This window comes from Bombus fervidus, chromosome 10, assembly GCF_041682495.2.
Source record: "Bombus fervidus isolate BK054 chromosome 10, iyBomFerv1, whole genome shotgun sequence".
Classification (NCBI taxonomy): Eukaryota; Metazoa; Arthropoda; class Insecta; order Hymenoptera; family Apidae; genus Bombus; species Bombus fervidus.
Window position 1 is genome coordinate 7,616,205 of NC_091526.1, and position 13,979 is coordinate 7,630,183.

The 13,979-nt window shown below is 41.5% G+C and overlaps 1 protein-coding gene across 6 annotated transcripts in view; it reads left to right on the forward strand.

Annotated features, from left to right (window-relative positions):
• By (focal adhesion protein tensin) overlaps nucleotides 1–13,979 on the forward strand; it is a 181,172-nt gene that overhangs the window by 54,343 nt on the left and 112,850 nt on the right. For all 6 annotated transcript variants that reach the window (XM_072011589.1, XM_072011587.1, XM_072011586.1 and 3 more), the window contains exons 2-3: nucleotides 9,380–9,488; nucleotides 9,822–9,859. In XM_072011589.1, coding sequence (XP_071867690.1) covers nucleotides 9,380–9,488; nucleotides 9,822–9,859 — 147 coding nt within the window. The remainder of the gene's footprint in view (nucleotides 1–9,379; nucleotides 9,489–9,821; nucleotides 9,860–13,979) is intronic.

A 13,979-nucleotide genomic window follows, 5' to 3' on the forward strand; every position in this document is an offset into this window, starting at 1 on the left:
CGATGATTGATAGAGAAGCTGCCGCTTTTATATGGATATTGATCTCTCGATTGGAGCCGGATAAATCATCGGTTAGCTCGAATGGATTTCTCGTTTGATCCCTGTGTCCGAGGTGTCGGATTATGTTAATGCAATCGTGCTTTAAATTCAGCCGACCAGACGTACGCTTACTTTCGCATTTCTTGGCATATTACTGTCACGATTTGAAGTACATCTCTTTGTATTTAGTCGAGAATTATTATCCATTGGAAATGTATTCCCCGTTCCATTATCGTTTATTGTTCTTTATTATATGGATAATAAGCTACACTGCATTTTTATTTTTACCCAGATACGCGTTACATGTTGTACAATTTATTGAAGAGAGAAATTCCTCACTTTCATAAGTATACTTAGCATGCAAGGATAGCGCAGGGAATCACAAATCCCAAGATAAATTAAGAAGGAATAATATCCTAACGTCAATACTTTTCTTTACTTTCCAATTTATGAACTGGATCAGTGTGGCTTTCGAGTGGCTGGAGTAATAATAATTGTCCAATCGTTTATCTACTGCCCTCGAGTCAATTATTAAATATCAATAAAGGAATAGTATTTTCTCAATTCAATTGCAACACGAGTCTTACTGCTCTGTGTTATCGTAACGAATTAATAATGCGGAGAATTTTCTAAAACGACGTTTCACGAAGAAAGTTGCGGACGAATTTTATTTATCATCCATATACGAGTTTTCCCGAACCGAAAGTTGCGTTGCATACCGCTACGATACGCATGGAACCACAATTTTCTGTCAGAAATTCTTTTCTCTTTTCAAAGCCATACCCCTGCAAAGAGCAGGAGTATCGCGATACTCGTCCGTAACCGCTTTGTTCGGCGAATTTTTCCTCGAAAGCAGGCCACGAAGCGAGCATGCACGTAACCATGCAGAATCGCGGCGGTTCCGCCTGCGAGCAGAGAACTATAACTCACAAAAGTCGGAGTCGCGCGCCGGGCCATCGGCATTCCGGGCGCGGCGTGCGAATAAAAAACACGAGAGAGCAGAGAAATAAAAGTGGAGGGAGGGAACAAGGTGGGCACGGTCCTGATTGGTAATCCGTGGTGCCAACGGCGTGGTAAAATTTCGTGGTTGGAAAGGGAACTGAAACCGAACAAGAGAAAACGATATTTCGAGAGGTCGATCTTTCGAATCAATGAGAAAGAACGACGTAGACGCGCGTAGCAACGAGAGTCGAAAATTTATTCTCTCTGAGAACGGTGCTCGAATATATTTCCATTTTCAATGGTAGAACGCTGGTCAACGATCGGGAGCACGCGTCAAAATTTCATGATAAATTTTATGGCATCGACGCTTACGAGATTCGAATCGTTCTTCTCAACTTATAAATCGTGCGATATGAAGATCGGAATTTGCGATCGTTGGCGGAAAAAGTTGCTGGTACCACGTTCCTAACGTTGGCGTTAACGATCGTGGTGCACGTAGAGAATCGAAAATTCGTGAAAACTTTCAGATTCTTTCGAGACAAGGTATTGAGCTGACGGAAAAGTAATGCCGGTTTTATATCTACAAAACCGAATTACATCGCTGGTATTATGATTCTACTTAATCAATTGTATAATATTCTTTGTTTTCTGAGATTGTATACTGAGATTGTATATTTCATCGTATATTATATTTCAATAGATCTTTCTGCATTTCACTTATTTAAATAATTGTGCTACGCTCGACAACAACGTATAGTCTATCTGGAAAATAGGGAAAATAAGAAAGAATTTCGAGTTCTTGCATTTACAGCCTTTTTCAAATTTATGTAACGTAATTTTAAAAAAGCAAGAATAAACTTTATCGTGTTCCACGTCTAACTATTAAAACTACTGACGTTTAAGCTCAAAGGAAGACGAAGTGTTTTTATAAATACAGAACTTGCTTCTTCTAAAATGATTTTACTGTAAACTATAACGTATGGACCATCAGAAACTGGCTTCCTTAGTATGATGAAAACGCCGACATCACTCTTCCACTAACCCAATATATCTGTGATATATTTCCAGCCTGAAGAGACAGTTCAGAGTCGTGAGTTTCATTCTCTAGCACGAGAAGTTCGTAGGATTTGTGTTTCATTAAATTACCACGCTGTTCAGACACAGATCTAACATCCTTTTTGACGCGATAATACTCGCGCAACTCGAAGCTGATGCGAAGCATACGCTTTCGTGCAGTTTGTTGGAGCACACTGCGAGGCTCTGATGTTCTGAATGCCGGCTCGATAATTCATCGTCTCTCCCTTCGTTCTTCTCTGTCGTTTCCCGTCGTTTCCCGTCGCTCCGTTACACGCACGACTTCCAAGAAAAGTAACGCGATCGTAGAGATATTTTCGAGGAAGTACATACATTGGACTTAAAGCCACCGTGCACACATCGTCGTTCGATGGTACAAGCCTCTTCCTATGCACGCTCTATCATCCGCGCAAAGATGTTGTCATTGAAGGCATTAGCCTCGTTTATATTCTTCTTTTCTCTCCGCGTCGTTTCTATCGCGTAAGACCACCCCGGTAAATCGTATTTCAACTCGATCGACTGACGCGCACAGTCTGCCTCTTCTTCTTCTTCTTCGTCTTCTTAGTCTGCTGCTGTTCTTCCTCTCTATGCAACCCGCATTCACGATTCATCGATAGTAGTCCCCTTGTAATGATTCCGCGACGCGTTCGTTCTCCTTTTTCCGCGTCGATAAATTTGTATTTATGCTCCGCGCCGAGATCTTCGAGTATTTGGAGCTTCCCTTGATCTTTTATGGCGCTTTGTTACGTCGTCGTAGTCTTCTTGCATTTTCCTTCTTTCGTTTTATTTAGATCATCTGGTACGAAGAATTCGTAGATTAAAATATTTTGTCATTTTTGAGCCTACGTTTGTTCACATCTTCTGTTTCTTCGTTTATATTCTCTGCTTTTTTTATTGACAATTCAGCTATTCTCCATGCTTATTTCTTTCATTGTTAAGATCTCTCGCGTTTCTGACACCAAATACAAAGAATACTGCGACAACAGTAGTATGCAAATAAAGTATTCCATTCGCTTACTGTCACGCGATGTTATATGATCTTATTTTCAGATGTGGAACTGTCGATATGCCTGCTCAGGTTAATAATATGTGCTTCCGCTCTTTGACTTCCATTTCAACTAATATCCTTTCAATTCGCTATATATACACTGCTGTGTCATATATTTCACGTTCGTATTATTCTGCCAAATAATTTGAATTTTGATCTTCAAATCGGATAATGTAGAGGTCCACCATACCTATACAGATGATTTAACATGTTTGCTGTGGATCCGACTTTTATTTTGCACGCAGCTATACAGAACATTTTCATACAATACTTGTTTTTATATTATGGACCTTTAGATATGTGTTTGATATGAATTGTTATGAAATACTGTTTCACAATTTCGGAATTTTCAGTTCACATGCCACGTTCGACTCGATACCACACGTAATCTGAAAGTATGTGCCAACTAGAATGTACGTGTGGTCAGTGAACGTGTGTCGCAGTGAATATGTTAATTAGTACTTATTACATATATCCGCTCGAGTCTCTTTTGTAACTACATCGTAGAGAACTATACGTCTAAATCCAGAAATCCTCAGATCAAGTCAAATCCCTGTAATAATTTTTACGAAACCTCCGATCCATTCGCACGTCATTACCACGACGTCAACGCGGAGGTAAACGATCCACTCGGCTGACAATGTCTCGCGAAATCGCGTATTTCCCTGTGCATCATCCGACCGAAGTAGTATATCTGGCTGCTGCAGCCAGCGGATGGATAAAAAGCTAGACTTTTGAAAGGCAGACAGAAAGGCGGACAGGGAGACGCGCGTGCGAAAGAGCGAAGGAGAAAAAACATTGAGCGTGCACTCGACCGTGGTCTCTCTCTTTGTATGTATCTACGCCCGGTTAATGCGAGCCGAAGTGTGTTTCGAGTCAAAGCGCAAACACAACCCGACAAAGCCGACTCTGTTCGAGCACTCGTCCTTCCTCGCGAAAGACCGACGTGCTCCTTTCTCTCCTCTTCCCGCATGCTTTTGCACCAGAAAACCACCATAGCCAACCAGAGGCGGACGGTATCGTCCCGAGAGCGGAACGCACTTGATTTCCACTCGACTCGATCCCTGGCAGAACTTTGAACCCCGTTCGACTCGATCCAGACGATAGTCAGAGTATATATATATCTCTCTGTGTCAGTTCCACGCCCACGAACACACAAGAAAACATACAGGGTGAACCACGCAATTGGAACGGGTTATATGTATTTGGAATTTGCAACAGATAACAGAAAGTTGCGGACAGGAAAGTTGCTTTCTATGATAATATCTATCTTTGTACGATATCACTTCTTGCATATTTTTTAAAACGCAAGGATGCACTGAAAAATGCAAATGCATTATTCTTTTAATGGGAATATAAAGCCTTTTTTAAAGGAACCATTTCCTCATTCTACATGAAAACGGTAGTGAAGCGACATGGTTGAAAATTAATGGATTTAAAAGAACCAACCTTAACCAACCTCGTAGAATTCGGCGTAAAAGAGACAAGGAAAACACGAAGGAAAATACAAGAATAATGCGTTACGTCTTTCTTTGTCTTTCGTAAGATAAACTCTACAAAAGTGAATTTAAAATATCGTTTCGACCAATCAATTTTCGACCATATTATCTGAGTATAATTTTACGTAGAATGAGAAACTGATTCAACATAAGTAAAAAGGAATGTTCCCATTTTAAAAAATTGTCTAGTTACAAAATATAAATCATCGCCAAAAAATGTGGTCGTGAAAATGTCCTCCTCTTTTACCATTCATCTATTAACTATTTATTTTTTAATAATAGAGAATATTTGCCCTTAACTTCAATCAAGAAAGGAATATAGATTGTCCCAATTGTATGGCTCACTCTGTATAGCGATCTGTTAATTAACAACTGTGCTGGAAATTGGACGCTCTCTCTCCTCCCTCTCTTTCCCGTACCTACTCTTTGTTTCCCCAACCTCTTGATTCGAACTGGTTGTTCTGCGTGGAAACTACAACAACGCGATATCTTCCTTTAACAGAGTCGCGCACTGAGAGGCTAAATGTTACCGATGTTCGTCACGCTCGCGTGGAACCACGCCACGTTCTATCGCGTTTTCGCGCTTTGCCTTTGCCATACTCGCCCACGGAATTCAATTTTCCGTAGAAGCGAGTTGCCCAGCCATTGTCGAATAGTCGAGGCTACAAAGGATCGTTTGACGAGCTGTAGTTTCACCAAAAATTGTTCCGTTTTAGAGTCTGTCAAGAGATATGCGAAGTGCATGTTCTTCGTATTGCGATGATCATCAGCATTCTTCACGTATCACCTGTCTTTTGTATTATATTGTTTTCTGAATTAAATGTGACAAATATTGGACGACTGTGTTTGCTGTAGATACTGAAGATCTAACGCTAACATTCGGTAGCGCAGTTCATTGGAGAAAGAAATTCCAAAGCCTTCTGGCATATCCATTTTCTGAAATATTTTCATTTGCTTATTCTTCATTTCGCAAAATGTGTCATTTCCCTGTTTCTCTTATTTCAAGACTGCTATTTTACAAAATTTCCATTTTACTTAACCCCCATTTTCCCCCAAATGCTCATTACTCCGTCCTTCATTTTCCTAAAATTTTCATTTATCAAATTAATCCTACATTATTAACTAATATTTTCCATTTCTTAAATATGTTACCTTCAATTGGATAGAGTAAGCAAAGAAATTAACGGTAGACCTCGAAACGAAGTTTTTCATCAATTTTCGATCGTTTCAGTTTGCCTTGCATTGTTTTTTCTTTTTCTGTACGAAAGCAGCGTGATTATAGTGTCCGAGCTATTAAAATTCCAGTTAGCCTGTTGATCCTCGATATTCCGTACGAAATCCTGTCTCACCTCGGGGTTCGAATAAAATTCCAGCCTCGTTCTGTCGCGCCGTAATCGTTTCGCGTACCTAAAGTCGAGACGGGCATTATTGCGTTTCAATCGTGTTGGCGGGAATAAAATACGAACTGCGGGTCAGCGTCGACCTCGACCTCGAGGTGGTAGGATATATTCTCGAGGAGAAAGGTAGAAGAGTAAGAAAGTTGACTGACTAACCAGCGAGATAGCCGGCGATCCAGGGATTTCAATGGGTTTCCTCGAGGATTAAAGATCAATTAATCGTACGTGATCAATGACGATGGCTATTCGCGAGCATCAAAGGTCAGTCTCGCTAATGAATCCGGCAATTAGTTACTGAGATACGTATACAAGCACCGAGCAACGTCGACAAGATAGAATTAAGTTACCGTGAAATTGTACATCGACGGGAAAGAACGTATTGTTTTTATCATCAATGCTATACGGCTATACGACCATACGGATGATAAATCATCATTACGAACCGGGATGGGTAAAATTAAGTAGCATCGGGATTCCGCAGAACGCCAATTATTAACCGATCAGTGGAAACCCGCTGGATTTTTGTCAAAGATCGATTAGCTGGATAACGAACGAAATTATTCACCCATCGCTGGGTAATTTCCATCTTAATTGATCATATTTTGTTATTCAATAGAACGAAGTCCATGGTGGTCTCCGGGCTCTTTCATTAGTAGTCAAACTATAATTAATATCCAATGGTTAATTTCTTCTCTATGAAATAGGAGACGGATAATAAAATTGCGTAAGAAAATGTACAAAATAGAGGACATTCATGAGAAACATAATTTATCTCGAATATTTCAAGACGTTTATGGCCGACCAATAATATTACTCCAACGATGTGGCGCGTACTATCGAACGAACGAAAGATTTCGACAAATGTAAAGGTGTATATCAACCGAACGATCTAATACAGAAACACGATTCACTGTTTCGTAAAAAAGATGAAAAGGAAGAAATACAAGGGGAACGCGAAGAAGAATGGAAGCTGCGTGACTACGTTTACGATGACAGCGAACGCAGCCAAGCTTTTGCATACAGTAACCAATAAGGAAGCTCGTTCTTCCGCCTCCGTGCATTGGCGAACGCATTTGTCGAGTCACAATAATTCAACCGGTGTGACTCGTGGCTACCCGATAAAACTGATAATTACGAAATATTACAGCCTCTTAATGGCGCGGTATTTTACAATCTATGCTGCGTTCTCGATGCCAACGCAACTATGGCAAACTTTGCCACGATAAAGCGGGTACGTTGAGCGGCGATAGAATATTGGATTTTCATCGATTAGTATTATCGAAGCGGCAAGTTCAGCAAACATTGTCGTATTAATGTTCGGAGGAATTCTGTTATTCTCTTGAAACTTGAATCTAGTTGGTTTGGATTTAGATTATAGAGAACACGATCGATCAAAGAACGAGAAGATAAAGGTTGTGTGAGATAAGGAAAACATGGGAATGTGCGTGGAATGCTAGGCCGATGTTGCGTGCGGTTTGCTATTGGGTTAATTGCAGAGTGCGTGAAACCAATGACACAGAAATATTCGCTGTAATTATCGTTCACTGGAAATCGATAGAAAGAATCTTGCTTTCCAGGCTACTCGTAAATTCGAATTTCATTAAGCTATAGGGAACCTTAGGTTTAATTTACTCTCTACTCCTGATTGGTATATTCATAACCAATTAGATATATCGAATACTTTGGATAAATTGGATATGAAGAGAATGGAAAACAGAACTGAAATCTATATTGCTGTAAGGTAAAGGATTCTTTTAATTTGTAAACTCTTTGGTAAGGTAGTAATTGGAAAAAAAGGAATTTCAATCACTAGAGCTAAATAGTAATGAAGATGATCAACTTTGTTTTAAGATAGCAAATCCTAATGTTGGATTCTAACACAAATTCGTCTTGTCTTTTCAGTGTCCTCATGATAATTTATTTGAAAATTCAGATGTGAGTTTGGTTAATGTATATGTCTTTTAATCACTGACGATTTTCACAACTTTCTAATAGCTGAAGAATTCCTCTCTCGCAGAATTCCTGAGATTTGTTAGCAAAGAGCTGATTCCAATGATTTCGCGTTCTACAAAATTCAAAATAAATCAGTCTCTGAAAAACAACATTGATCGACTTCACTTTCTAATTAGAATTTCTTAATTTCGCAATTAATGGTCAATTCTGAAAAAAAGAACAGATGATTTGTTAATTCGAGTCGAAGATTATTTGTAGATTTATATCATAAATACGTATTAATATTGCTGGCATTTATAAATTATATCGAGTTATACGCGTTTGCGTCTCATTGCGTGTTATATTCAAACTTTCGTTTGTTTCCTGTGTAGTTTCATGTACAAAATTGCCTCTTCTGTTCGTCTGTTAATAATAATAACAAAAATATGTCAAAGATTAGCGTGATGCAGTGTGGCAGAATATTCTGACTAAGCCAGTCTGACCAAGCTGTTCTTATTCTCCTTACGCGCATTCCAACGCGGTCCGCCACCCGCTAAGCCACTTAACGATCGAAGAAGCGATCGAAACTCACGACGAATAATCCGTGAAAATGCACGAGCGGTTCTTCTTCGTCGCGTTATCGTTACTTACGATCGTATTCCCGTGAAAGCCGATTGAATTATCCCGCCGCGACGAGGGGAATCGTCAAGCAGCCGTCGCTTACAACCGACGTGGCGGTACGCAAAATTTGGCTCGGATCCACGGAATTGTTTTCTGCGAATTCATCGATCGATCGATCGATCGATCGGCGACGAACCCGGTGAAAGCGCAAGGTATCCGCTTCCCAGGGAAGAGAGGAGCGTTGCGTGTTTGTAATCGGAACCCGCGCATCTCTGGATCGCAAACACTCCGGGCGATTATTTGCGCATAACTTTGCGAACCGCCTCTTTGGATAGCGTGGTGCATTCGCTTATGCGCTGTTAACAGATTGAGCGTCGAGTCGAAACGACTAGAGACAACAATTACACACTGCGGCGAGGCTAGAAAGTTGGTGAAACTTCTCCTTCGTCTTCTTCTCCTTCTTCTTTTTCATCTTTGTCGTCGTTTTCCGTGCGACCGTCTGGTCGAATTTCTTCACTACGTACAGTTTGAAATACCACTCGACTCATGAATAATAATTTCAAGTGGAAGAAAGAGTTTTTGCCGGCGATGAAGGCAACGTTGAACAGGCGCTTCATTTAGACCGTCTAGACCTCATTGAAACTAGCCAGTGAAGAGGTCCTTATCCACTAATTAAAGTTGCTGAAAAAATCTCTGGAAAAAGGAAACATGGGAACGTGTCTGTGGCATGTTGAGAGATAAGTTTTAGACGCGGCATTCTCTTTTACTTATTCATTGAGAAACGATTGATTATATTAATCGTATTTCTTCCTTTTGATTGATTTCAGAGCGAGTTTGAGCCGCAATGTCACGTGTTCCGGACGAAACAGTTGCGCAAGCCGCGTCCGTGCCATTTGTGCCATCAGGCGGTGATCAAACAGGCGTCGTGCTGCAGAGGTGAGTCGATAAGTTCATTCCCTGCGGTTTGCTCGCTCTAGTGGTCTGAAAGGGTTCAGTCGGTAGTTCTGTCGGAGCTGTGTATGGTAAAAAAGCATAGTGCGTGAAGAAGTGGAGGGAAATTTGAACGTCGATCGATTTGAGTCTGGTCTAGTCTTAAATAGCCACTTCCTACAGGATATTGCATATTTCTTTTTTATATTAATTCTTTTCTACTGAATCCACATTTTATAAAATACTTCGTAAGCATTTTTTAATTTTATCTTCATCAGCGTGCCACAAAAGAAACACAAAAATGTGACAGTATTATTAAAATATTTTCTTCATTTTCAGTTTGCAAGTACATCTGCCACAAAACCTGCGAGGACAAGGTGAGTAAACATATTTCCTCTGTACATTTCGTAAAATTTCATCCGAGCGACCGACAATTAGATCGCCCCTCGTTCATCGTTTCTCACGAATTAGTGTACGTTCACGATCAGGCAACGTCTTCTCGGAAACTTTGTGACAGAGTGGATACCTGGAGAGCCCTTGCCCGTACACGAAGAACCTCTCCGTACCGTGCACGGGTTCTGGTTCGTACTTCCTGGTACTCAAACAAATCTGCTGTGTGCTACGAGCACGTCCAACAAAACGTTCTTGAACGAGCGAAGTCGTCGGATCGAGCCAATCCATCGGAGGAATTTTTCGAGCGACGAGTATCAACGATGTATACGTGTCTGGTTTCGCGAAACCGGAAGCGATCAACCAAGAAGAACCGCACCGTAGAAGAGATGCCACTTAGTAGATGCATCTTAATTCGAGCACTCTACCGATGGAGCCTGGTCGATGAGATTCTCGGTACCTCGAAGTCTTTGTCGATGCCACAGATACACAGTACCAAATAAATTCGTGTATGTTCGTGTGAGAATAGGCCGAGACAGAATCAATTGTCTCTGTGTGAAACACACGGTGTGGGTTCAGTCACCGGGCAGGGCACGAGCTTTACTTACCTTGCCTTCTTCGTATCTTGAAGTGCTCCTGTGTCACACTCGCTCCAACACGAGCGTCCAACAACCTGGCACGGAACCGTGGCTTGGTCATACGTACACATTCACACAGGTTGATCATACACACACGTACAAAGGAAAACATAGCTATAGATGCACAGTCATACACTTACGAGCACAATAAAGACACATACGTAAGTATATATACGCTGTAATACACACGTAGCGATACATACACACTCATGAGGAGATACATAAAGGATGCATGTAGGAATACATGCAGAATCAAATACACAAATAAAGATATATATACAGTATACATACAGGGTAATACAAATATGTGTGCTGTAAACGCGTGGACACGAAGAAGAACGGAAGGATGAACGATGGAAGTGAAGGAGAACGTGCCCGAGACAGTAGGAGAGCACGACTTCCTTCTGTAAGTGGCGAGACGTCGTTTGTTACGAAGGTTTTGTGGCACACCGCGAACAAAACGGTCGGCTCGATCCCTTTGATACGTCTATTTCGTCGAGAGCTTCCATTACCGGAGGAAGACTCTTCTGTTTAGATCGGATTGAGGGCCGGCCTACGGTGAAGGTAGACAGTTATACGTCTTCGTACGATTAACGTTTAACAAGTCGGCACACGTTACATCGCTCGATAGTGTTGTCTCTGGCGCGTGTGACTTTCGCCAAAAGCTTGTCACCGTTGCCGGGCAATTAGCGACGGAGACTGGTATGACATTTCGATCGAGACGGAGATAGAGAGAGAGAAAGAGAGAGAGAGAATAAAACGAGACAGAGAGAAGGTATTAAGTTTAATTAGGGATCATTTGGACGGATTATTGGCCACGATCGCCAGCAGTGGAAAGTCGGTAATACTCGAATATCCAGTTGGCCCAAGCGCAGGTAAAAAAGATTACAATTTCAGTCTAATTGGCGATTCGAATGCTATTTCCCGATATTAACGAGTAGAAACACGGAGGTTAATGGGAGATACACGATTGGGTGCACAATATTCTACCAGTTTATCGAACCATCGATCTTCTTCCCATGTTCCATGATCTCATGGATCGTTCCAGGATTTAGACTTATTAAAGTTGCCAGGATTTAGGCTTATTAAAGTTGCCAGACCATGCCACGAAACAGTCTTATTGCCCCATCATGGAGGCACAAAAGCTAACCGCTCCTTTCGTGCCTTAGAAGAATTCCGCGTAGGTCACGTTTCTTCTTTCTAGACGTTTTGAAATTCGAGGCTGTGGGCAGTCTTCCTTCCACAAGTTGTCACGTGGTCGTGTCATCTAGAAGTCCCTGTTCGCGGTATCGTGGAACATCACCCTTCGGATGACAGTATGATGCAATTTGTTGGACTCGCGGTACCAAGAAACAGTTGCTACTTTTTATTCTCGAAACAACGACATAGCAATACATGTTCGCATGATGCATGAAAAACATACGTGAAATGTCACTTATATATTCATTACTTTTACAGTATAATTAACAATAACAAGAATTAACAAACAATTTTTATCTGTAATAAGATTTAACAGGCATTATGTGCTACACTGGTGTACGAAAGAGAAAAAAAGAGAGATACATACAGATGATAAAGGCGAAAAAGATATGAATAATTCTGACGTTTAGTCGAGATATAGACACTTGCTGCAGATCTTGTTGCAATCGCTTTTTAAAAGAATCCAGCGTAAAGAAACTAAATTTCTAAATGAATAGAGTTTTAACAATTAAATTTGACGAATTAATAGAATTGCATTACTGGAATCACGTAATTGTTTGTGTTTAGAGACATAGAAGTTCCGTTTTGGCTTTTAAAAATAAAACCTAATATTTTAGAAGGTAAAGATTTTCAAATATTGGTAATTGTAATCGTATTACACCTTATTTCTCATTTAATCGCAGATAAAAATTCCTGCAAAATATGATTGGTAAGAAAGTACTACTGTCCAGAGTCTCATGTAATATAACGCTACCGTATAGTCATATGAACAACCCATATATCGTGCCACCTATCTCAAGATACGCTTTGGTATGTGCTAGGAAGGTATTGATATCATCGTTTACTGTAACACCATTTCTCCTAGAATTCCTGCGCCAATGGAGGCTGAGAACCGCTGGAACGAGCTAACGAACGACATCGTTCGTCGAATATGGAAAGGCCAGATGTTTCCTTGACATTGAAGGTCGCCGCGACTCTCCTCCATTCTTTGCACCGCCTTTCGTTCGTTAATTTCGCCGAAACTCGTGCTAACATCGACCACTCTCGACTGTTCAAAACTCTAGCACCGCCGTTAATTTCCGGAGCTAAACAAGGGCCCGCTAACAAATCTTCCCTCGGTGAACATTGCCAAAGTTCCTGATCAACGTTTATTTCCTTCATCGTTCTATGGCTGGTTTCCAAATCGTGTAAAGGGATCAGTATGTCGCGAATTAGGTAATTTGCTGAAGTCACGAGAACGTACTCGTTCTCCTACGAACTTGGTCATTTTTGCGGTGAACTGGTAGCACCGAGGAGCTGAATGTCCAAGTCCTTTTAGTTAGCCCGAGCCTTCTCTAGACACCGGGATACACGGCGGAGGCTTACGGGTTGTGGAAGTCGCGAGGTGCATCGACCGTCCACCGTTGTAAACCGTGGTCACATCTCGTCCTCGCCAAGTACGAAAGTCGTGGCTACCATACCTGGTGCTAGCACGGTGTGTACCACCACCTCGGCCTTCCACGATTGTAAACAGCTAGCAAGAACCGGGGAAACCAGACGATGGGTAACGCTTGATCCCGCTTCTCACTGCGTTCTCTCCCTTCTTCTTCTTCCATCTCGTCTGTTTCTTGTTTCCTCCTTTCTTCGCGGGATTCGATCGTCGAGATGCGCCCAGGTGCAACGTCGATATTAAGCTGCTCGTCGTTCTTTTGCATCGAACGCGAGGTCGCCGTGTAATGAACAGGAAGAACACAGAGAACGGGGGAAAGTTTTCCAAGGGGAGGAGGCGGTATGAAAATTCAGAGAGGAAAACACAGAGAGAAGCCAGAAGGAATTTTCAAAGTGAAGAATGGGGTCTAAAAGGGAAGAGTCCAGGATTAGTAATACACCATTGTTTCCGTGGACAGGGCTAGAGACAGGTCGGCTCTGTGCCTCTGATACATCGTCTCTTTATCTCCTTTCTCTTTATTTTCTTTCGCCACGTTGCGCGCTCCCGAGAGCTGATGCATCATCAGCAGCTCGGATATGATCCACCTTGATACCCTTGTTCCTGATGAATGCAGGATTGTTTGCCGGTGTTGATTTAAGAAACAAAGATGAATAGGAGAGGTGACGAGAACGAGGACGATGCTTGATTAAGGAGAACGCTCGAAGTAGGTGTAGAAGAAAATTGGAATTTCCGTATGCGATTCTGGCGAATATTCCTAGCATCCGTAATATAAACTTAAATTAGAGTTGAATTGGGTTGAGTTAAACACCTTCCTCCATGTCGGGGGATTTGAAATAATCT